General features: G+C 35.7%; 2 protein-coding genes across 3 annotated transcripts in view; one reads left to right on the forward strand and one right to left on the reverse strand.

The window, feature by feature from the left end:
- The window catches only part of AlaRS (alanine--tRNA ligase, cytoplasmic), a 79814-nt gene extending 61251 nt beyond the window's left edge, over positions 1-18563 (forward strand). For both annotated transcript variants that reach the window (XM_081740758.1, XM_081740763.1), the window contains exons 15-19: positions 107-215; positions 2282-2437; positions 5486-5656; positions 7355-7468; positions 15717-18563. In XM_081740758.1, coding sequence (XP_081596884.1) covers positions 107-215; positions 2282-2437; positions 5486-5656; positions 7355-7468; positions 15717-17207 — 2041 coding nt within the window. In that variant the 3' untranslated portion in view covers positions 17208-18563. The remainder of the gene's footprint in view (positions 1-106; positions 216-2281; positions 2438-5485; positions 5657-7354; positions 7469-15716) is intronic.
- Positions 18564-23782: 5219 nt separating this feature from the next.
- LOC145671580 (mitochondrial ribosome-associated GTPase 2) overlaps positions 23783-26309 on the reverse strand; it is a 91276-nt gene continuing 88749 nt past the window's right edge. The window contains exon 8 of the mRNA XM_081740785.1: positions 23783-24071. Within this exon, the coding sequence (XP_081596911.1) occupies positions 23934-24071 (138 nt within the window). The 3' untranslated portion in view covers positions 23783-23933. The remainder of the gene's footprint in view (positions 24072-26309) is intronic.

Raw genomic sequence — 26309 nt, forward strand, 5'->3', positions numbered from 1 at the left:
AAACAATCCGTAAGGACATGTAGGCTCTTGTCTAGCCAAATAATAATCACGCTTGCTTATATTCCTTACAAAAGTTACTGATGGAGATCTATTTTTTTCTTTCCAGTCATTTACAATACGCAGGCCATATTGGAGATCTTGTGATTGCTAGCGAAGAAGCCATTGCTAAAGGAATACGAAGAGTAGTTGCACTGACTGGTCCCGAAGCTCTTAAGGTGAGTTTTGTCAGCAGCAATAATCTGTTAAGCGGCCATATTCGATAGTATTTCTGCTCTAACTTCGTGTTTATTTTTCTTGAAATAGATTTATGCATTTCTCTTCAGTGTCGTTCTTATCGATCCTTATTGTTTGATACGTAGGTTTACAGGAAATGTTTCAGAGAGACAACCAGTAAACTCCTTTGCTCCGATCATATGTAGGATGAAGAGCTTTTGAACTTTTTCGTTTGCTTTTTAAGTGTTTATTACTTTTTATTATAATAATAATTATTATTATTATTATTATAGTCAGTTGGAAGTATGTTCGATAGAGCTGCAGTAGTACCAGCCGAACAACCGGGTTTGGCATCATGGTTGAGGCAAGATTATTTTAGTGGCGAATCCTTGTCGAGATGTGGTTCAGGTATTTACTCAACACATAGTCGAATGGATACGTGGGGAGCTTGGAGCCTTGTACTGACTACGCCACTTCTATTTGTCGTAATCTCTAAAGTATGGATTTACTTTTCGGGACTGGTGTCACGGTCCCCTAATCCAGTTCTTGGAGGCGAGTTTGTGTGGTGGGGGACGGCTTATACTGTGAGGATTAATCTTGCATAGTGATCTGTGCACCGCCAACTACATCGCAATAGTTCAGTGGTAGAGCGTTCACTTCTGGTGCACGGGGTCCCTGGTTCGATTCCAGCTTGCGCCAAGTGAACTTTGTGATGGACAAACACCGTGTGCGTGAGTTTTCTCGAGATCCTCCCGTTTCCTCTCACTTTCTTCATTCCATCATTTCATTTGTTTCTCATCATCACAGTCTCCTTTAGCCTACCCGGCATAACCATGGAACGTAAAACAAAGATTTCATTTCTTTACACCGTATTAAGGGTCCCGATCGTGTTCCGAGCCTACATTAATAGTAAGTCCTGTCTTCCATGACCTCGGTGTTGGAGATGATACAAAACCCCGCCATTAGTTCCTACTTTCCAGTTCAAAGCAATCAGAATTATTCTCATTCACTTTACTAAGATGTAGCTTTGTATTATTCTCCCACTTAAAAAGCAACGTCTATCCAAAAGTCTCTTTATCAGAGGTTCCCCACCTAAAATTTAATGCACTCCGCTTCGTTATTTCCCTTCTAAACGTCTCGATTTTAACTATCGGCATCATGTTCTGTTACATACATTTTATGGTCTGCCTTATATAACACCTTCGGACCGAGTATGAAATATGTGGTCCGAGTATTTTGCTCAAACCAACTGCAATTACGAACACTCTTACCTTCATTCTGTATATATTCCTGTTAGTTAATGCGGTCGCTTGGAAATTATGTTTCAAATTAATGTAGTACCAAGATTTTATGAAAAACGGAAGTATTACAATAAGAGGATGATTTTATAACTTTTATTTTTCACTAGCCTTTCAGTTCAGCTGTCTTGACAAAAGCAACGCTAATTTTTACAAATATTACCAAAATGTACTTTTTTTTCAAATGTAGATTTTCTGTCCTGCGTAGTGCTTTGGGTATATAGTATTTTTAAAGTGTTAGTTTTTTCTAAAGAATCCAATAGTAACATTATGTAATTAACAGTATCTAGTCGGTAAAATCCTTGAAAAGGCTAACAAGTCGATAAGTGGAATATTACACTACTCAGCAATACTATAAGTGGCACATTATCGTTTCTAGTATTAAAATAATTTGAATAAATTTTTAAATTCGAATTACATTAATTAGCGGGATATATGGTACCGGTATGTGCTTCATATTGTAGAGGTACCTACAGAAGAAAATACCATAGTTTATACACGTTTTTATGAAATACGCTTTTTTTTTGTTTTTGTTGTTGTTGTTGTTATTGTCTACCTTATCAGAGTCCATACCAAAGTATTTAACAGAATTTAATCCTGATTAATTCTATTAATCCTATTAAAATTATCCGTATCTAATTAATGTTATTAAAATTATATGTATCAATAATTTTACATTCAAGGGAGAAATTCAGAAATTCTAAATATAGACCATATGTACTTATAAATGTCAAAAAAATATATTAGTAATTGTATGTTTCAATTTGCAGGCTCGGAAAAGGGTGGAACCACTAGAGAAAGAACTAAATAGGTTACAGACTCTTGTAAACAGTGAAGGTTCGTCTCTGAACTCAAAGGAAGTTGTAAAGAAGATTGTGGAATTAACGGAGAACGTCTCACACGCCTGCATTCCATATTGGAAAAAGGTAAACATGTTTGTACATAACATACGTACATGCCTATTCCTTAAAAGTAAAATGTATGTGTTTCCTATTCGAAGGATAAACATGGAAAAAATAATGGTAATGATAGTAAGAAAGAAAGGAAAATAAACGCAATAAAACCGTTTCTATTGTAGATATTCTGGAATATGTTGTTCCGGAAATTTAATGTTAAAAATAATAATTATTTTAAAGTTTTTTTTTTCATCATATTTGTAAAAAAGCAGTTTGTCAAGCATTGTAAGTTTTCCAATAAATCTGCATTTGTAGTGCTGTTTCAAGATACCGAATAATTCATGATGGTCAGGTATATATCTACGCTGATCTGCAGGACGAAAGAAAGTTTCGCATGCTATGTCACTAAAGTGGCATAGATGGATGAAACTTGAAACATATATAGAAAGTAGTACATTTAAAAAAAATATATATATATATTTTTTTTTTTAATTTAGCCTCCACTTAGTCTGCCTTTGCCAATACTTACGGTAGGCGCCCAAACGAATCAGAATGCAAGTCTCTAAGGAAAACTCAAACTGATTTTATGCATCCATTCATAATCACGTATGAAACATGGATACACTATTACAATTTAGAAACGAAAAAGGAGTCACAACAATGGAAACATTGTGTCCACCTCCTAAAATATGAATATGAAGTCTACCCAGAAAAATCTCATGACTCCATTTTATTTTATTTTTATTTATTTTTGGAATGCAAAGGTCATTATTCTCTAACTATACTGCATCTGGTAAAATAATATCTTGACCATTATACAAAGTTTTTGGACCAATTACAGGAGAAAAGTAATGAAAAAACGACTGGGTTTAACAAGAAGACCCTCACCTTGCATCATGGCAATGCATGCTCTCATACAAGTGTCGTTGCTATGGCTTAAACCAATGAATTCGAGTATGATTTTCTGCCACACTTGCCGTATTCGCCAGACTTGGCTCCAAATATTTCTACATCTTCCAGAAGCTGGAAAAACACACTGCTGGACTTCGATATTTTGCAGAAGAGCGTAAAGTATCAGTCAAAGAGTTTCTAATGGCTATAGCAGAAAGACTTCAGAACATCATTGAGCCAAGTGTATTGAACAGAATTAACACAAGTGTATAAGAGATAAATTAATGTTTTGTATGGTATTCCGAGAGCTGTTCAAATGTCATTCCGAGAGCTGTTCAAATGAACCTATTTACAATTAAAAATATAGTGGAAAAAAGGGGGTAATGACAGTTTTTTTTTTTTTTTTAATTGCTCAGAACAGCAATGAGAAAGCACCATGGAATAATGCTGTACATACCTACGTATGTTTACTATGAAATAACTCGGAACTATTGCGTAATTACTCTCCGTTATAAGATAGCAGACGGAAATTTGAAACCTTACACTGCGTGCAGTTACCCTGCAGTTGAGGGTAATAGCACGCAACAGTTGAGTTGTTAGTTAAATTCTTTTTTAAACTTCCGTATGATGATATTCCCTAAAGGTATTTGCTTTCTTCGCTCTTTTTATTGCAGAAGAGCCTTACGACACATTGCTGTTAGAATTTCTGAGCTTTGGTGCTTTTCCTTCTGCTTCACTGACGATGGTTTTTGCCTAGGAATTGGAGAAATTGCTGTTAACGGGACTATTGCGGAGAATTTTTCGAAATTGGTGACTTCCTTTGATGGTCCAGCGACTGACAGTTCAGAAACGTCACTAAATTTTTGTTTCATTGAATCCATTGTATCATGAAAAAGTCTGCTTCCATATTCTCCTCAATCTGACTACAGCACTGAGCACTTGCAGCGGATTCATGGGGAACGTACCACACTTTTCAAAACCTGATGATGCATTTGTAATCATATGCACTCTTGTGTTCATGCGTGCTATTACCCCAAATCAGGCCATCTTGATTTTTTTTGTTCTTGACTGGCATGCGTAAATATTATAACAAAATACTAACCCTATATTTATTCTAAATTGACTATTCATACATATTGACTGCAAAAATATCGTACCCCAGAAGTAAGTTTGAACTTGACCACTAAAGAAAACGTGAAGTTTTTCAAGAAAAACAAAGATTTTCAGTACATGGTCATACTCCGCAGTACGTTCTCTGCAGCACTCTCCCACTCAAGTGAGGTTCGTTGGGCACGTTGTTGGTAGAGTTGAGCACCACGCAGGCCTTCTCCTGCTTCTTTGTAAACAGGGGTGCGTGCAATTATACACAGCGTGCCATTACCCCGTTTTCCCCTAAATAGACGAGGGAAAAAAATTTAAGAAATCAATACTTAGTTATTTGTGTTCCGTTAAGCAAACTGAAAATGCTAATGAAATTAAGCAGCCTATCCTGTTATTTCGTGTCTTATTGTGGCCTACTATCGTTGTCCCGATTCCAGTAGGGATGCTTGCCTAGGGCACGAAATCAGGTAGTAGTTGGGGTCCCATTGTAATCCGTAAGTCCCGTCTCATATAATGTTGGTGCTGAAAAGGGACGCTAGATTTCAATAAATAAATAAACAAGCTTACATCACACAATATTTTTTTCTTTGTATGTTTTAAACAAGGAATAATTATTTCTTTAAATCCTAATATTATGTGACGCATATTATCCGAATATTAATTGCTCTTCTGAAAATTGAGATAAATAAGTTTGTCCTATATTTTCGCGTTTATAGTTTTTCCAAACTTTTCAGAGCGCACATATAGGAAGCTACAACTGCCATATAAACCCATGGTACCCAGTCAAGCAACGAAATTGTTGTACAACTAAAAATTGGCTGTCAATTCTTGGCGTAACGGCTGCTTTCCTAAACTGCACAATGAATATTTGAAAGTGCCTTTAAGTTCACTTATAATGTAGTGGTTCTTGAAATAGAATGATCGTGTACTATGTAATAGTAACATAGACAAATGTGTCACAAGTTTCTCTTTATTTCGAATTAAAATTACTAAAGATGATTAGTTCATTTTGCTTTATGCTCGTATGTTAGATTTTACAACTGGTATGTTAATGGTATAATACAACTTAAAATTTGTGATTTTTAGGAGGAACTGAGAACTACATTGAAAGGTTTGAAGAAGAAGCTAGACGACAAAGATAGAGCCAGAAAGGCATCTGTCCTTTCCGTAGTTGCTGAAGAAGCTAAGGCCCTGGCAGAAGCTAATCGTAATGCCAAAATTCTCATTCATGAATTCGAAGCATATTCCAATACAAAAGTATGTAAATTGATAAATTATTTATTACTTAATTTTAGGGGTATATTATTATTTCATTTTTACTTAATTTGCGAAGGCAATCAGTGCTATTATTATTTTATGCAGCGTGTTGTACTAGTAAGTTGGTGCTATTCAAACAATTGGAAGTAGAAACAGTTCAGGTGAGAGGGATTTGCCTTAGGACGCGACATGAGATGTGTGACAATGTATTCACTGGATCTCAAAAAACTGACTGGAACTAGCATAAATGCGTGAACTCTAACCAAACATTTATCACAACTTGTTGTAAAGGAATTTATCACAGGGTTCGGATAAATCGCTGTTACGGATGCGCCGTAAGTAATAAAATGTGAAATTCCAATCGCAGTAGGCCTTGTGGCTAACTGCATTTCATATAAACTAATTTGAATAAAAATGACTATACCGATGTGCTTATTCAGTTGTCATCAAACCACAACTGAATCCCTCGAGTAAAATAGCTGAGGTATAATGTCCGTGTTGCATGAATTAAGACTGGTTAACAAGATGGTTGTCTTAAAAGGTGTACGACGATAATCTAGATGATAAGCATAATATTTGAGTCTCGATGGAATTCCAAGACGCTGTTCAAAATCACTCCTTCACTCGTAAAGCACATTATTGGTGGAGTAATGTTCATTTTGAGTTATTGAACACACATCTTCCTCAGTAAAGTTCATACTAACCAACCAATCAAAGGATAAAGTGTCTATGTTGCACTATATTGTGCAACCAGTGAACTAAGTAGGAAATGATACAAACAAGTGATATTCTCTTAATTTGATTATTCCCTTTTCCTGATCTCAGTCATTTCTTGGCTCAGAGATTCGCTGTTATTGACGATGTCTTTGCCATTACTGCAATTTTTCTTTCATGAGTTGCTTGAACATTAACAATGTGCGTGGGTGTAACAACTCAGTTTGGTTAGGGAAGTATTATTTGAGTCGTTACTTGATTCAATAGGAGGCTTATTATATACTTGTTAAAATTGTACCTACTTAATTTATTCAGCTCTAAACGTGTTGGCAAATCATTACTGCTGTCCTATCAAAATACTATTATTGCTTGATGAACTACATCATGATTACCTTTTCCTGTATCCATAATTTATGCGCTTCCAGTAGTCTTTTAACTAAATTTTCGCTGTACCTTTAAGACTTCTATTTCTTTCTGTTAATCAGTACCTTGTAAATCTGACAGTAGTTAATGAAATCGTTCTGTAAAATTCTTACCATTCGCCATGATTGAATTTGTTCTGTACCAAAGGGAGGAATTAAAATATATTATTTTCAAAACGTTTTCTGCATGGTATTTGCTTTATATAATTCACTTTTAATGGTAGTATCATAATAAATTAATTGTAGTTAAGGTAAAAGTAGATTCATACCTTAACTTGAAATTTTCGAGATAGTAAGTTTGCGTCACTGTTCTTTACATACAGAAAATTGATTATGCTATCACCTTATAAAACAATTGTAATAAATTATGCTACTTTGAAAAATACGAATTTTCATTTTAATGACGGTGATATTGGAAATTACATCTTGGACTATAGCAGATACAATTTCTATATATGTTAATAGATATAGATATAATAACGGAACCATGAATAAATATTTTGCATATTTCGTAATGACGTTCATGATGTCAGTTGATACAAATATTGATGTTGAATTACAGGCATTGGATGCTGCACTAAAGCAAGTGAGGGCTGTATCTCCTGAAACATCGGCTTTGTTTTTCACTGTGGATCGAGACACTGAAAAGATATTCTGTTTGAGTTCTGTTTCAAAGGTACGTTGAATTATAATTTTTTCGTAGAAATTCTGTAGCATGTATTCAGAAAGGACTCGCTGTTGGGGCACGTATTCGATGGAAGAGGGATTTCTGGTTACAAGATGCATTCTTGTCATTTGAATTATACAATATATAATATTTGTATGTAAATAGAAATTATATTTTCTATCCCTACGATACTGTCAAACAAGAAAGAAGGAAAAAACGTGTGACGGGCCAATGTAAACGTTGATCCTTACATGAGTCTTTCTTTGGTTCGATCTGAGTCATATAAGTTGAGTGGATAGCACTGTATTGCGTATTTTTTCGGGGTGCATACAATCGGATTTTTCCATCATCCCCTCCGCCAGTTTACAGTGCATCAAGTAGAATACTACGCTAAAAACTTATAAAAGAGTTTTTATCATGAGTATTTGTGTTAGCAGAGGAGTACATTACATCTGTAAATGTCTTTCTGTTTCTGTTAAATGTGATTTATACTCCAATTCATTATAATACTTTCGTCATTATATAAAAACTACGATTGCTTGATGGTAAAGGGCTTACGACTGGAGTGAAGAGCCGCAGGTTCAACCCAAGCTAAATTAGCTTGTGATAGCGGATGATTATGCATCGTATTCGTGTACTTTATCGAGATTGTCTCATTTCCACTGTTTATTTCACCAATTCCTTCATAATCATCCGCTTACTTTAGCGTTAATTTTTTATATATATTTATTTACTTTATATTAACAGAATACTCGTTCTTTGCAAGGGGAGAATACATTTCATTTTGGACATAAAGGGCATCAGTCATCTCAGCGACCCCGAAAACTATGGATTCAATACTAATATCGATCATTTTTAAATATCTTCCCACCTCCTCTCCCCTAAGTTGCACCGTCAAAGTGATATAAAAACCAGATCAGGTCCGAACCTCATCTACATTGAAAATTTGATCGAGATCGATGGGGTGGTTCAGAAGTTATTAAGTTTTATATATATACCCCTCCCCTAAGTTCTACCGACAAAGTGAGGAGATAAAAACCATCCCAGGCCCGAACCTCATCTAGGTTGAAAATTTGATGTAGATCGGCCGGATGGTTCAAGAGGTTAAGGATCACAAAATAGTCACTTTCAGTTTTATAATATAGATATTTTTTTATACCTAAAGTATGCATTTATTTTATATTAAAAATTTACAACACAAGGGACTAAATATTTCATTGTATTTTTGTTGTTTAAGTGTACTGAATATGACCATTAAACATTTAAAGCTAAATGTAACATCATGTCCAACGTCAGTGAAATAAGCTAATTTTATTAATATGTACTGAAGAGCCCATCGTTCTCTCGGTAACTCAGTAATAGAAAACATTTTAAACATAAAACTGTCTGCCTTCCTACTCGAAAAATAGGTTTATATGAATTCAAATTCATTCCAGTTCCGAAATTTCTCCCTATAGTTGCATTTAAATGGCTTTCCGAAAAATAATTGAGACCTGTCTAAATCACTTTGTCGCACTCAGAACACTAGAATGACCCTAGTTTTTATATATTTATTTATTTTTTTATGGGACAAAATCGTCATAGCCCCCACCCGCAATCAATTTTCGTAAAGTCGCAGCCTAGCTTTTTTTTTTTTTTTTTCACCCGAAAAAAGTAGATTCACTTTATTTCGTGAAACGAGCTTCTATGAAGAGATATTCCAGCAATGATTACCTAACTTCTACGTTGGAGGGCAGAACTGAGCAACCTAGTGCTTGCAAAACACAGCTACTTTCAAAGTAAACTTGGTTTCAAATTCACTGCGTACAGTGTTCCATTTCAAAAGTACGACGGGGTTATGTAGTCATATCTATATCAAATATACATTGTTGAGTGCATAAGCAGTGTGCCCACCCAGCCGTGAATTTCGTTATCAAGCCTGTGAAACCCTCGAAAATTTTCAAATTAATAAGAAAAACTTACCCAAAGAGAATAAATATATATAACTAATTAATGGATACATTATTTTTGACATCTGACCGTAATGAACTACACTATTTGATTCTCTTCCGTAATGTTTGCTTTATAATAGTATAGTGTACTATCCTGTAAAATTTGTTGAAAATAAACAAACAAACAAACAAAAAAGCAATGCTGTTTTAGCAAAAGCTGTTCTAAGCCCCCCTCCCCCCCAAAAAAAAAACCGCAAAAAAGCTTCGTATTTTTAATCTGATTCGTTAGTTGATTCACTGTTTTAACGTGCCTTTCAGCACCGAGACAATATGAGACTTGGTCCTATAGTTTAACACGTTGGCTCCGAACTAGTGTTGTAAATAGAAAAAAAACGGTTCGTATTTTTTCAGAAATGTACGTTTTTTTTAGAAAAAAAAACATTGGCTCTCGTTTTTTTTCTAAATTTCGTTTTTTTTCAAACAGTCATTTGTAATGCATCTTACGTCTATTTAAGTATTAAATATTTTTATGTAGGTGTAATCACCGTAAAATGCAACATAAATTAACCGCTAGATACTGATACGCTACAAATATTTTACAATTTACAAGAATACCATACCTATTAACAATTCGGGCTTCAGCAGTTTTCATCAATATCAACTAAGAAATAAAAGTAAAAATGAAATTTTGTTTTTTCGCGAATGCAGGCCTTTAATAAGTACGAAAATAATGTCACGAGCAGTATAAAATTCCAATAACTTGTCTAAAGGTAAAAACTAATACTAATTTGCCTAATAGTATTTTCTAAATGTCATACATAAATAATTTGTCGACTAGATATATATGATATGCAGAGCCGGCTCTACCATATATGCCGTGGCGTATTTACGATTTTGTTTCCGGAGGGGCTTTGCTAACTTTCGGGGGGATTTGCCTGAAAATGTGAAAATTCTGCAAGATATTTCATATACTTTACTATAGTAAGTAAGATGTCGGGGGGAGGGCTTAAGCCCGGAAGCTCCCCTAAATACGCCACTGTATATATCAGAGCTGTCCAAATGGCGGCCCGCCAGACCATTTTCTGCAGCCCACAAAGCTCTCACGACATACGATTGTTATTACTGATTACATTTATGTTCATTCTTTTAATGTTTCCACTCTTCTTTCGAAATAAGGCATCCATTTATTGCTTCTGTACAACAAAAAGACTCGGACATCCAAGGCAACACTGGAGTCGGTAATGTAGCTATAGGCTAAAAGGAACGATTACTTCAATTAACCAAATCAAACCAACCATACCAATTCACCATGAAAATTGTGAAGAATCTCTTCGGAAGCTGCCTTGGAGATTCTTCTCTTTTACATCTGCGGCCTCGCAATAACAGGATTGGATGTAGATATCCCATCCCTTGTAAACTCTCCTAGTTACCATCATTTATCCCATTGAATGTAATATTTCAAATACATTTTTATATTTTTCTTTTGTAGTATAATAATAATAATAATAATAATAATAATAATAATAATAATAATAATAATAATAATAATAATTATTATTATTATTATTATTATTATTATTATTATTATTATTATTATTATTATTATTATTATTATTATTATTATTATTATTATTATTATTAGCTGCGGCCCTCCACCTTGCTAGCAAAGTCGGTTATGACCCTCAGGCTCATTATAATTGGACACCACTGGTATATATGCAACACGTGCATTTGCGTGGAACGGCAAGATTGGATGGTCCGGCAAAATCTGTCATAAGTATATTATTTAAATTAAATATTTCTTGTTTAAAACAGACTTCATGATGATGGTAGTTACATTTACTAAGCTGACCTATTAGAATACTACTTTCATAAATTATGTTTAGGTTGCATTAGTTTAAGGCCACATGGACAATCCTAAAGCAAATGGTCGAATAAATCCGAGCACAAATTGCTTGATTGTTTTCAAATGCAAGAATTCAATTCTCGAATAGTAGTGAATATCTGTTCCATTTATTAAGTTATCACAGTTTTGATATGAAAGTAGTCTTGTTTTTGTCAGAAGCAAGTTCCTTATCATTGAAGATAGAAATAAAGATAAAAGAGCTAGTTGCACTGGAATTGCAAACTGATACATTGAGATTGAAGCTCGATAGTGAATTCTATAAAAAGGATTACCATCTTTCCTCTGCAGGTGTGTTTGCTTTCTTTCACTATCATAATAGATTAACATTTAAAGAAAAAAACAGACACAGCGGAATTGCATTTTTAGTAAGTATTTAAGCCTTTCTGAGTGCCACTGCACTTACCCTCACCTTTGTTGTTCATGCTGGAGTAACATACTTAAAATCATGACTTCTAAGATTTGTTCTTTCTGGAAAAAGGGGGAGGCGGCAAATTATGCCATTGCACGAGGCGACAAATTGACTAGGACCTGAATATAGGATGACTCAATTTGAAGTAATGCAGGGTGTTTCAAAATTAATATTAGGGTTTTGAAACTTCATAGTATCTATTACAATTAACTTACAATTATAAATATTATATCAAATGAAAGAGCAACTCAAACAGTTTTGTACGCACGCATGTACATGCATTGTTTCTTCTGTCTGCCGTTAGAAAGAGCAAGTAGCAAAGATGGAGACTAGAGAGCAGAAAGCTTTTTGTGTTTTAATAAAGACTGAACCTGTACAGTGCAACCGTCTGTGTGAAGAATATTAAGGAGACGCTTGCAACTACGTCTTTATTGTTTGCAGTTGCTACAGGTCTAAAGCCTACAGACTACGGTTTACGTGCCAATTTCGCAAGTGAAATATTCCTGCATAACAATGAAGATTTTCTGGATCGTGTCGTCTTCAGTGATAAATCGACTTTTCACCTAAGAGCTAATGTGAACACTCATAATGTTTGCATCTGACCGTCAGCAAATCCTCAGGAGATGGTACAATTGAGACGAAACTCCCCTAAATTGTATGTGTTTTGTGCCATGTGGCGGAAAGTTTATGGGCCTTTCACGCCTATCGACCAGATGTGTGCCGTGTGACGAATGAATCTCACATTGAACACTTGTAGCAAAGACTGTTTGAGGTGCTCTTTTACTTGATGCATTGCTTATAATTGGACGTAAAATGTAATAAGTACTACGAAGACTTAAAACCCCAAAATTTATTTTGAAACACCCTACATTTCTCACCAACAATGTTGGAACTAAGATGTAAAAAGGAGAGAAAATTTTCCTTATAAAGTTATTTTTTACAACGATATTATTGTTAGTCGAGACTATAACTACAACAACAACACGAGTTAGTAGTCAAAAAAATGTAATCAAATGTATACTCGGTGGCCCAGGTGGCCAAAGTGGCGCACACAAGTGTGTCACTTGTTTAATCCGCTCCAATGTAGACACTAATTAAGATATCGGGATATTATTCTTGCAAAATGTGGTTGGACTATAGTTTAACATATTAATTTCTTTTTCTTCTGGTGTCGAATTTCCTTCTCAAATTTCACCCCAGTCAAAAATTCGAGAATTTTCTAATTTCGAATTTCCTTCACTTTTTTTCCCTGTAGCTTCCTTCGTTGTAGAAAGACATCCTTAAGACTTGCCAGGTAGATACCTCGGATGGATACCTAACCGTTGACATGAATTGGACGGGCCTGCGCGCAGTGTTGCCAATTAGGGAAATTAAAATTCTCCTATATTTGGGCAAAAAATTAGAAATTTTTGTTTATAAATCCGTACCTATACGTCCGAGTGGAAGTCAACTTACGCCAATCGAACCTTTGTCCTTACTTAACAAACGAAAGTACAGATCGTTACAATGGGGTAATTAGGGGGCGCACATAAAATTCGTATTTAGGTTCTAGCCCTTGTTTTTTCTAGTTTTTCCTTACTTTTCTGTTTACCGTAATATATTTTTGGTAATTAGAAGCTTTGTTCCTTAAATATCGCCATAATACTTGTAGGATATATTAGTGGTATACCAATGTTTAATTTAAGATAGTTTTCGTCTGTCTGGTAGCAGTGTTGCCAGCTACAGAATATTTTAATTTCAGATTTTAGGGGGAAATTTTGGAAAATTATATGTTTTGTTTCTATTATTTCTCTCTTGTTGGCTATATCGGAACAAACGTACCAGTATCTGGAAGTCTCATCTTTGCTCTACACAACCCACTATAGAAAGTTTCAATAGGATAATTAGGGGAAGTACGGTTGAGGTTTACAGTGGACCTTGTTCTCTAATTGGAAAGATAACTGTGATTTTTTAAAGGTAGAATGAGATATATTTTATTGACATGCTTACTTTATTAGATATCGTCACAATATTTGTAGGATATATTAAAGGAATACCAAAGCTTATTTTAAGATAGTTTGTGTGTGTCTTATAGTAGTGTTGCTAGCTACAAAAAATTTTAATTCCAGATTTTAGGGGCAAATTTTGGAAAAAAAATCCCTTTTTTATTCCTATTATTTCCTTCTTGTTGGCTACATTCGAACAAATGTACCAGTGTCTAACAGCCTCATCCTTAGCCTACACAGCGCACCATAAAAAGTTTTACTAGAATAATTAGGGGAAGTACAGTTGAGGTTTATAATAAAGCATGTTCTGGAAATGGTAAGAAAATGGTGAATTTCTGAGGTAGAATGTTTTTTTTTTTTAATTTCATGCTTACTTTGTTCTATATCGCCATGATACTAGTAGGATATATTCTTGAAGCACTACGGTTTATTTTCAGATAGTTTTCGTCTATCTGATGGCAGCGGTTCCAGCCAAAACAATTAATTCCCGCTATTAGGTGAAAAATTCGGAAAATTTCCCTTTTCCCCTCTATTATTACCCTCTTACTGGCTACATTGAAACAAACTTACCACTACCTGAAAGCTTCCTCTTTGCCCTACAGAACGCACCATAAAAAGTTTCAATAGGATAATTAGAGAAGCTGTACCCCGGCATATTTGATTTTTGCTTCTGAGGCGTAAAAAGTGTCAAAATTTCATGGGTATGACAGAATTTTTTCTTTCCCTCTTTGAATGGAAGCCAGAGACTTCAGGATTTCACTGTACCTTGTCAACACACCAAAGATGTTTTTTGGTGACTTGAACCCATATAGGAGCAGTGGTGCTAGAAAAAATTTTTTTGAATTTCGTTTAGGGAATTTTTTGTAAATTTTCACCCCTACATTTCCCTCAATAATTTCCCACCCGTTGGAAACACTGCAATACAACTTACACCAAAAGTAGCCACATCCATTTTCTTAAAAACAAGGCCTTAACCATATCAATCGAATGAATAGTTTTTGAGCAATAAGTCACTAACTGGAAACGTAGGAAAACGCCAAAAATGACCTGGGCTCGAAAGGAATAATCACACAATTTTGCTCGTATAGGTACAAAGAAACAAACGATTTGTAAGTTACGAGGGCTTCGACTCAAGTTCTATTGATTATTTCAATAATCTGCAACATAAATCAATAAATAATAGTTGCCAGAAAAAAAACAGACTTTTGAAAAAAAACATGAAAAAGAACGATGTTTTTTATTGAAAAAAAACTTCACAGAAAAAAAACCGTTTTTTTACAACACTACTCCGAACCTACATGAACTTATATTAGGATTCAAAGCCGAGTCTTCTATGTCGAAGGTGGTAATATTAACCATTTAGCCGCGATGAAGCTCTGATGCTTTCAGCGTTTGTCGTAACGAAACACTTATTATATGTTTGTCGTATTCGTTCAGCTTTTTGAAGGTTGTAGACCTTGAGAACTGTTGAAAATAAGCAAGTTTAGAGTCAAGTACCCTAATTTTCAGAGGAAGCAGCAGATGTTTTTGTTCATTTGTCATTAACAATGGAACTGCTAAGACTAACATTTTACATTTCATAGGAAGGGGAGAGATTATAAAGCGAGCCAAATTCTCACTTCATAATATAGCAGCGTTTATCCAGAAAGATTAGAAAAAGTGAACAGTGGCTTCCTCCAGGGAAACAATGCTCCGAAATGTTACCTTTTAATGATGCGAATGATTCACTTTCAAGGTGTGAGAAACAAATAATTCAGATTTCGAAAATTAGCAACCTTAATTTAAATACAGGAATGAAATGTAAAGATATTAAAGTGGAGTCACATTAACAACAATTTAGTATTGTCGAATCGGGCATAGTTTTTCAATTCTTGTACGCATGTAATTAAAACGTACCGGCCTACGTAAAAGAAATTCTCAATTCAATTTTCTTGTGTGTGTGTGTGCATATATATTGATAAGATATAACTGTTCAGGACAATTACAAGAATCTATTTCATATTATTTATTTATTTTAATTTTTCAGAATGCTGTAAATGTAGGCCTTAGAGCTGATGAATGGGTGAAGCATGTTTCTACTTTGATGGGAGGTAAAGGCGGCGGCAAAGCTGAATCTGCACAGGCATCAGGAACCAATATTGCACGTATACAAGATATAATGAAAGCAGCCCGTGAATTTGCAAACTCAAAACTTGGCCTGCAGTCTACAGTGGACACCGCACCGTCCCCAGCGAAGCAGGTGGAAACAAGTGGTAGTTCAAACATCCTATATACTTACGAAGGAAGCGTCCAAGGATATAAAGCTCAAATTGCTGCTCAGTACTCTAAGACACAACTTGCAGTGCATCATATGGTTGGAGATATGTGTATGTCTGAAGAATATAGGAAAAGGTTTCCTTTGGGGCAAGTGCCGGCTTTTGCTGGTCCAAATGGTATATCGTTATTTGATAGTAATGCAATAGCTTTTTATCTAGCTCCCAAAAAATTGAAAGGTTTGTCCGAGTTTTCAGAAGCTCAGATTTTGCAGTGGGTTTATTACGCTGATTTCCACATCACACCACCAGTTTCGAATTGGATCTATCCACTTTTAGGTATTCAAAAGCTTAATCCTGAATCTGTAAGTCGCGCTAAACAAGAAGTTCACAAGATTTTATCGTACTTGAATCAGTATCTTTTAACTAGAACATACTTGGTAGGGGATGGGATTACTTTAGCAGATATCACAGTATTTTGTTCGTTGTTACCATTATATCGATTTGTATTAGATCCTGTTGGTAGAAAGCCTTATCAAAATGCCAACCGATGGTTTGTAACTATACTGAACCAACCAGAAGTAGCTTGTGTAGTAGGTACGTTCGAGTTGTGTAGCAAGGTAATAGAACAACAACAAAGTGTAAAGCCTGCTAAGGGAAGTAAAAAGAAGGAACCTCAACAACAGACACCTCCTAAGAAGAAAGAGGCAAAAGCAACAAAAGAGAAGCAGCCAGAAGATGATTCTGTCAATGGAATCGAAGAAGAAGAACTGAAACCGAAAGAGAAAGATCCGTTTGCAACATATCCGAAGGGCAGCTTTGATCTGGACGCCTTTAAAAGATCCTATTCGAATGAGGATGAATCGAAATCCATTCCATTTTTCTGGGAACATTTCGATCCAGAAAATTGGTCCATTTGGTTTGCCGAATACAAATACCCGAAAGAACTTAGCCAGGTATTCATGAGTTGTAATCTAATCACGGGAATGTTCCAGAGACTTGATAAACTTCGTAAGAATGCATTTGCCTCCGTATGTCTCTTTGGAGAATCTAACAACAGTACAATATCTGGAATTTGGGTGTGGCGCGGTCATGATCTAGCCTTTGAATTATGCCCGGATTGGCAGATTGACTATGAATCATATTCGTGGACGAAATTGGATCCTTCCAAAGAGGAAACGAAAACATTAGTTCAGCAATACCTTTCCTGGACTGGCACCGATAAAGAAGGTAGAGCTTTCAATCAAGGGAAAATCTTTAAATAAAAGTAATGAGTAAGTGTTAATTTATTGGCGGTTTGGATTGTTGAAAGTATTATGCAGATAGGAAGAAGAAACTGCAAACAGAAGGTGTAACAATGGAAGAACGGAATAACATAGTCTAACCTAGTCTGGCTTTAATACTTCGTCATGCAGTATGCAGAAGAATCAAACGGCGTGAGATCATACACCAAAGTCAGGTATTGATAAACATATAGTTTACATGCAGGGCATGTTTTTTTCCAGGTAAATACTAATGTAGAGGTTAGCCAGAGGTGCAGATGCTTACTTTGATTAGTTCGCTGATAATCAAGAGAAATTTGATAATACTATACGTATAAGAAACAAAAGAAAAATGGAAAATTTCGTATCGTATTTTCATTGTATCATGTGGGTCCATAATTTTCCAATATAGTTTTCTGGTTAGATAATGTACACAGTACAGAACTGTTTAGCGTAACCGTTATCTAAAACAATTAGTGAGTTATGATTTTCAAGTTTAAAATATGTTACATAACTATTTAGTTACCACAATTAGTGATTATGAAACATGACAACGTAAAATACGTTGAAGCCTGTACAGTATATGTATATAATCTTTTTCTGTTGTAATTTGTGAATGCCTATTTAGTGTACGAAAAGGTGGTTCGTTTAGACTTAGTAAAACGTACGCTGCAAGACTGAGGTAGTTTTAAAAGTTTGCAAATGTCAAATTACCCAATGAATATTGTGGAAACCAGTGAAATTCTCTCAACAGTTAAGAAGAAAGCATTTTTAGGTATCAATAACAGTCTTCTGGTATTTGGCATTGTTTCAAGGGCTTTTATAGTAGTCTATCAGTATCCAAGCTACATAGTTTTCAATATGAATTCCAGGGAAGATTGAATGTTTTGTGTTGGAAAATTGTGTATAATGTCACTGATACATGACATGGTTCTCAGAGTGAATAAAAATCTGAAACTTACAAATATTTTGAGAGAAAACAAAAGTTATTTCCCAGTGCCAGTAAAAGCAATGCAAGTTATCGTATATTCTTGATGTGTATAGAACAAAATATTGTAATGAAGGCAACTCTTCATTTATATTGTATATGAGCTGTTTCTTATATTTTGTAGTGTTTACAATTTTTTTTAATTCTCTGTTATGTTTGTATGGAAAGTGGCACATATATTGACAATTTGATTTAAATTTCATTATATCATATGTCTTATGTGGAAGTTTAAATGGAGTTTCTTATTTATTGTTGAGGATATTTTTAGGCCAATAAAATAATGGATGAGGGTGGTACCTGTAATGAAATTTTGTATGCTAGATAAAAATAATAAAGCGAGCCTAGGTTAGGCTTATTCAATTCTGTTCCAATCTATCTGTATTATTTATCAAATGCATGGTTTAATTCTGTATAAAGTTCTACTATATGTACGAGTCTTAGGTAACTGGTATACATAGCTGAAACATGATCCAAATTTAGCAAGTGAATAAACATATTTTTCTTTAAAAAATAATCTTACCTTATTTGCAAGTTATTCAGGTTACTTCGTGAAATGCATATCAACTTTTGGGTTCACACTTCTTTCCGAAAACAATTAGCCACCACTTCGCCTTCTAAAAGTTATTCCATACGCATATCCTTGTGCAAATTGAAGAAATCAAACAGTGGTATTTGCGGTAAACCATTTATCATGAAAATACAAATTTGTATGAACGTGCGTCTTTTATTATTTAGTGTGGATATCGTATGGGACTGCGCGACACACCGATTGGGGACCACTGCCCTGATGATATGGACCTCAACTCTCAACATAATCTTTTGAGGAACCTCCTTGAATGCTCAGTAGCTGTTACAAACATTATAACAAATCCAGTTAAATTATAAACTTATGCTAATTCCACTGATTTTCACATGGATATTATTATTGACTTATTTTTTCATGTTTTCTGGTGAAGTGTTCATTTTCATACACGTGTGTTGTTACTATGTAACGAACAATTTCACAGTTTCATTGTTGAATAATAGTTATTAGATATCACGTTTGAGATTTAAAAAAATAATAATAATAATAATATGTGCGAGTTCATCGAACATTTATGCAAACATCCTAAGACATTCTTAAACAAGTTTTCTTAAGAGTAAGGAATAACCATTTGAAAAGAATAATGAAAAATTTAACGGATTAAAATTTTAAATTTTGAAAAATAATTGAGTATATTAAAAATTCATGTAATAAAAAATAGCGGTTAAAATTAAAAGTAGTTTCAGAATTTAAAACTAAAAATACAGTTTTCACTGCTATATTAATATCATTTCCCAATGCACGGTCAAGTGTAAGATTCGCGACTATCTAACTCATTTTGAACATTATCTTAAAACCAGAAAATTCTTCGTCGAGCGCGAAAGAAAAGCTACTAACGAAAAAGACATTAAAACAGGAGTTCCTCAGGGATCCATGTTAGGGCCACTTCTCTTTCTAATATATGTTAACGATAGCAAAACACAAATAGCAATATATGCTGATGACACAATTGTGTATGCATCATCATTCTTGCCGGATCAGGTTACGAAGTACATACAACAACACCTAAACGAACTCAAACCCTCTGCCGTGTCGTGACAAAACGCTGTAACTTTGGCGAAGAAGTTTTGCGAAAATGAGCCTTAAAGTTTTCATCCGAAAATGCGATCTGTATCGTGTAGAAATAGTGTATCTTGACTTTGGAAACACGTGGTTACATGTAATGTTATGTAAATGCATGTTGTGTGATTAAATTTGGTGAAAATTGATTGGTTGACCATTATTGCCTAGTTACACTGGTTCTACACGATACAGATCACATTTTCTGAAACGGATGAAAACTTTAAGGCTCATTTTCGCAAAACGACTTCGCCAAAGTTACAGCGTTTTGTCACGACACGGCAGCCCTGGTTTAAACGCTGGAAAATAAAAGTCAGTGATGAAAAATGTGAAGCCATACAGTTTACTGGGAAATACAAACGAAAATCAAACTTTATAAAACAATGGAAAGATAAAGTGAAATATTTGGGAGTAATACTAGATAAAAGACTTAAAAACCACATAAACTCGCAAAGAAATAAAGCTAAACTACGAACCCTAGCCGGACTGTTCTGCTCACCTGCCTTCAATACGCAGAGGAAAGTTACATTGTACAAAATGCTTGTTAGACCAATAGTCACATATGCAGCACCTTGTTATACGCGGGCTTTGCAGAAACTTCAGAACAACGCTGTACGAATGATAGCAAATTCTCCCCGGTATTTGCCTGTTCGGCGCCTACAACAGCGTCTAGGGTTGACTCGGATGAAGGACCACATACAATATTTATTAAGGAACTTCTACCAATCTGTAAAAGCAATAGACAACACCCTAGTAAACTCTCTACGTAGCTATACAATTCCAGAAGACTACTGCAAATATAAAGGACCACTTCATGCGCTACAATAGAAATTTAGTTAAAGATACTTTTGACAGTAATAATAATAATAATAAAATATTAAAATAAAAAAGGTATGACGTGGCATGTTAGAGAGAGAATTGATATTCAAATTGTTGAATTATTACTCATATTGATAAAATTAAAAAGTCCAAATAGGATCCTCATATCAAACTAATATATCACAGAGAGTATAATATATACTACACCAGTGGTTTTCAACCTAACTTCTATCGCAACCCTCATTTTACCACATCTTGCCAGCGATCCCCTGATAAATTTAGGTTTATAATAAGCTTGTGTGGGATTTTTAAAATACGTATTGTGGAGGTCTCACAGTATCTATCTATTTTTATAATAGTAGAATCCATTTCTTGTATATAGTAGATACAGTAACTCCCCTAAAAGTGAACTGATTAAAACCAAATTTGGTCAGTTCATTGACATTACAAATATCGAATCCGATCAGCCAACTGTTTCAAAATGGAGGCCATTGAAAATTTTATAAAGTTAACCAAGAAAGTTATGTCGCTTTTTTAACCACCACCATTGAACATCGATAGTCATCTAAGACGTACTGGAAGATCAAAAATAGTCTTCTTCAGCATCGACGAACTTTCTGCCAACGCTTGGAAGGCCACGGATTCCATCGCAATAGGACTTGGTGGGCCGTGAAGCGAAGAAGGTATCAAGTGCATTTTGCACCTGTGCTAGGGATCTGAACTGGCGTCCTAGAAGGTGATTGTCCAAGGAATGGAACAGGTGATAATCGAACGATGCAATGTCCGGGAAGTATGACGAATGCAATAGTGTTTCCCATCCAAGGCGTAGAATGGTGTCTTGGGTCATTCTAGCCACGTGGGTTTAGTGTTGCCCTATAACAGGAGAAGCTCTTTGCGATTCACAAGTGCAGCCTCCTTTTCTTTTTTTTAACATGGCTCACTGCTGACAGTACACAGTTGCATTGATGCTCTGACCACCTGGTAGCAGTTCCCGATGCGCGATTACGCGAGCGGTTCACCAAACACACAGGAGCTTTGGTGCAGTACTGGTTTCGGCTGTTTTGGAACCGGTTCATGGGATGCTAACCAATGATGACGGCGCCGTGCAGTTTCATACAGGACCCACTTCTCATCACATGTCAACATCCTGTCCAGAAATGGCTCCTTCCTCACACGAGACAGCAAAGAAACACAGATGTCTGCTCACGTTACCTTCTGGCCCTGAGTCAAGTCATGTAGGACCCATCGACTCAACCTGTAGTGCTTCCCAAGTTGATGGAGGTGCTACCGAATGGTTCACCTCTTCACTCACACTGAATTGTAGTCCGGGTTCCTCACATGTCTGGCCACTGTTCGCCTCAGTGGCTGCCTGCGGATCGTCATTTTGTACATGTGTTGGTCTTCCGGCACGTGGTGCGACTTCGAGTGTTTCGTCACCGTCCTTAAACTTGTTAAATTATCGCTGCACTGTCCGCGTAGTCACGACACCCTCACCAAAGGCCTGGCGTATCTTCCGCCCCGCTGTAGCGGTGTTTGACCCAGATTGAACTCGTATAGCATACACGCCATTATGATGCTCTGTGCAGGTTCCATGTTCACTCTGTCCTTACACAAGTTCCCAGTGTAACTGAACTGCCACAATCAGGTAGAATATTGAATATACGCACACCAACAATCTTCGCCTCATCTCAATTCGCATTCAACTCACGGTGTGAGGGTCAATGGAATACAGACCTCCACTAAAAGCGATAGACCTTTCTTGGTTACCTTTATAAAACTTCGTAACTCCCTTAATTTTGGGTCATGATAAAAATAAATAAAGTAATTTCTATTTTTGGTTAAGAACAACTTGGACAGTTATTGAGTATTTTAAATGACTTGCTAATGTGCGTCACGAAGATTGAACCGGACATTGCCGGACGTACTAGTGAGATCACACCATGCTCAATATATCTCTCTAGCTTTCAATTTTAATTGTACGGTGTTTCAACATGCAGGTTTTGTTGTATTTGTATTTTTCCGGTAATTGAATATGTAGTTCTCATTAGTTTCACTTCGTACCTCTTTCTTTTAAATTGATTTTTAAACAACTCTAATCTGTTGAAAATGTTTAGTAGACCTATTTTTTGTTGTTCTTAACAGTGTGTATAAAAATAAAAATATGCCTATGAAAAGATTCAAAATAATATTTAAAAAACATTTTCCTGTATCAGATTCTAATTATATTTACTCTTCCGCTTATCATCGCGACCCACAAAACCCTCTCACGACCCCCAGGTTGAGAAACCCTGTACTACACAATTTTTATATATATATGTATAAAATCTTAGTCTCATTGCAGACCGATTTGCATGAAAAAAGAATAATAAAAATCCCACTAACCATACTTCTTCAAACTACAGACAGCTTAACAAAATAGTCTAAACTCACACTCAACTTTTAAGTTAGGAAATCAATACAGAAGTAAAGATGCTTTTACACAGATTTTTGCCACCCTTTCTCAGTGTGGTTTTGCCATGTAAGTACTTGAGCATGTGCATGAGCGATAAACGGGTTTTTCCTGGACTTCATGTGTTTCCGAGATTTTTTCCTCTTACACTATCCAAGCCAATGGTGAGGCAAAAATCTTTACGTGCTTTCCTATCTATTTTTCTTACCTTTCTTTCTTCCTCTAATACACACTGTCCGGTAAATGTTTTTGGATAAAAACCGTGAGGCGACACAAAATTCGACATGCTGCTTTAGATCTCTAACTTCATGTAGGAGGTGCACGTAGATATAGATTGGTGTATCATTCACGGAGCGAGCTTTCTTGCTAAAGGCCATCTTATCTCTAGTTTATTTCCCTAGCTTCTTCATTACAATCCCTAAAGATGAATGCAATGTCTGCATTCGAAATATCGGATATCAATACCTTCATCTGGCTGATAGCCCGAGAAGTCTTTTAAACTAATGTCGATTAACAACTAAACAGTCATATAGCCTAATCCACACCTTTTCGCAAACTTCCTCAATGTACAGTTCAGTGAAGAATTTATTTATTTTCATAATTTACATACTGTCGCTGAAAAACTTATAAACAAGTTTATCGTAAGGACGTTAAATGCTGAAAACAAATTCCATAAGGCATTCAGATGATCTTGTTTTATTTTATTACAAGTATATTTCTAATAATACGTAATATATATATAATATACAAGATAAGCGTAATTTAGTACATTACATTACAACATATTTGGAGACTCTAAGATGCAAATAATCTCTATAAAGACTCTTTACATTATTCTTCTTTTTCTTTTAACTGTTCATCATACACAGTTCGGATGTATTGTAGCAATATCGAGAGATTGGTTCCCATTTTTGCTGATATAGGTATCACAGGCAGGCTGACATTGGCTTTTAATAGAGGTAAGTTTTCCTGCAAGTACAAGTGTATATAATACAATTTTAACAAATATATATATATATATTACAGATAAATATCAGAATAATGGAAACCTTAACAAAATGCAACTTACTAATAGAACGTAAGAATACATTTTTCAAGACAAAAATAGTACTAATCTTTTTGTATTCTTGGTAGGCTGTAGTAATTTCCGATATTTCGGAACCATTTTTCAAGAACCAGAGTGGCTAAAATCATATTATACAATAAGGTCTTCACATGCTTTGCTTCAACATTAGTGGATTTTTTTCAATTTATATAAATTGGTGTATTGACACGATGTAATGTAACTTATACACAGAGGGTGTTCGGAAACATTTTCTACACCTTTGGGGGGGAAGGGTGATTCCTGATACCAAAATAAAACAAAAAGTATAGACCAATTTGAGAAACACCTCTTTTCGGCTCTATGGCCAATCGAAAATTTGTCAAAAAAATACGAAAAAAACATCCATAACTCGATAACGAAATGTCGAATCGAAGTCGGAAAAAAAAAGAAAGCATTCATTATTTTTAGTCGTAGATGCCATTAATGCACAATTAGATGTGGTGCTGGGACGGCGTAAGGGCAGGCCTGAAAGAAATGAGGGAATTCCTTGAGTATTCTACCAAAAGCAAAGGCAAAAAGTAAAGTGCACCCTATCATGATAGGCCATATGAGGGCCAAGTGCTGGATGTAGATGATTTTCTCATCGGCACATACAGAAGAAAGTGGAGGGATGTGACACCCAATAACTTTGGAAAATGATACCTTACACGAATAAAATTATGGACAATCATGAGTGCAGAAATGCAGGTGTAGCATGCCGAAAATTTGGCAAAACGATGCTTAAAAGGACCATAGCTGGAGAATGAAGTCTCGGATCAAGGTCAGGTAAAAAGGTTTAGCAATTATGTTCATCCGTAGATTCCACTAATGTGCCAGTGGATGTCGAACAGGGGCTGAACAAGCGTTGACCTCAAAGAGAACGAAATATATTAGATTTTCTTGAAAATGACCGCCATTGCTGGATAATTCTAGACCGTTTGCGATACATTTCATGGAGGTTAGCATTGTAACGTTACCCTCCAACATCAACATCATCTCGGGGTGGAGGGTTGGTTTTGGGAAACGTCCTGTTCTTTGATCACGATCAGTCACTGCCCTGACAATTTACGACTGGCGTAATCGATTTTTTTTCTAATCAGAAGTAACAATCGGATTCAGGAATTTTTCCCGGTTATTCCGCACACTCATTGAGACGCGCACGTCCAAATGGTGATTCTTATGGGCTCGTGTAACTTACGTGGCACCCATAAGTTCAACTGTTTCACTTTACCGATTGCCCAAAGCCGCTTAAAAACAGTGGTGAAGCATATGCCTCCGTCTGCGATTGCCAAAACTATTTTCCGAGAGTTTGCTTCCACGGTCTTTCTGAGGAACTCATCATAACATGCTGTTGGTGGGTGGTCATGTAGCTCATTTATCAGTGTTTGTGTCACCGACACTAAGTTTCACAAACCAATGGCATACAGTGAGTTCATTCACCACCATAGCAGGTGTGCAGAATGTCCGAGTTTGAACTCATAGAGAAAACTGACTGGCAACTCGGTGATACATTTTTATGCACCTTTGTTCAACAACATACTGTTTCCCGAGCTACTGGGCACCTGAATTGTTTTCTGAACGTATAAGAGGTTGGAATTCATACTGTGATCTCGGTCGATCTATTGGTTGCATTACATTTTAGTAGGTAACGCTTCCCTTAGGTCTTAGGTGCGAGCGGTCCTGGGTTCGATGCCCGGTAGGAATATATTGACGGGAAGACGTATAAAATATTATTCTGGTTGCGGATTCTCTGGTTTCCCTTCGTTACTTAAAGCAAATACTGATATGGTATTTTCCCGAAACCCCAGGTGGCCTCCTTCTCCGGATATGCCAACTAAGGAATGTCTCCCTCAAATGTATGATGACCTAAAGCATTAAATGTCTGCACAATCCTACAGTGCACTTCGCAACATTTTTACCACTATTGTGTCCTTAGTCAAAATAAGATACATGATTAATGGAAGTGAATGATTATGAAAGCATTGGTAAAATGAAAATGTGGAAGCAAATGGAAGAACTCCTAGAGAAACACACACGATATTATCCATTACAGACTCCTATGACATGGGATACAAACAGAGAACCCACGCACTAGAGGCAACATCTAAGCCATCGTGTCTTCT

This window comes from Thermobia domestica, chromosome 2 (assembly GCF_964235325.1).
Source record: "Thermobia domestica chromosome 2, izTheDome1.hap1.1, whole genome shotgun sequence".
NCBI classification, from domain to species: Eukaryota; Metazoa; Arthropoda; class Insecta; order Zygentoma; family Lepismatidae; genus Thermobia; species Thermobia domestica.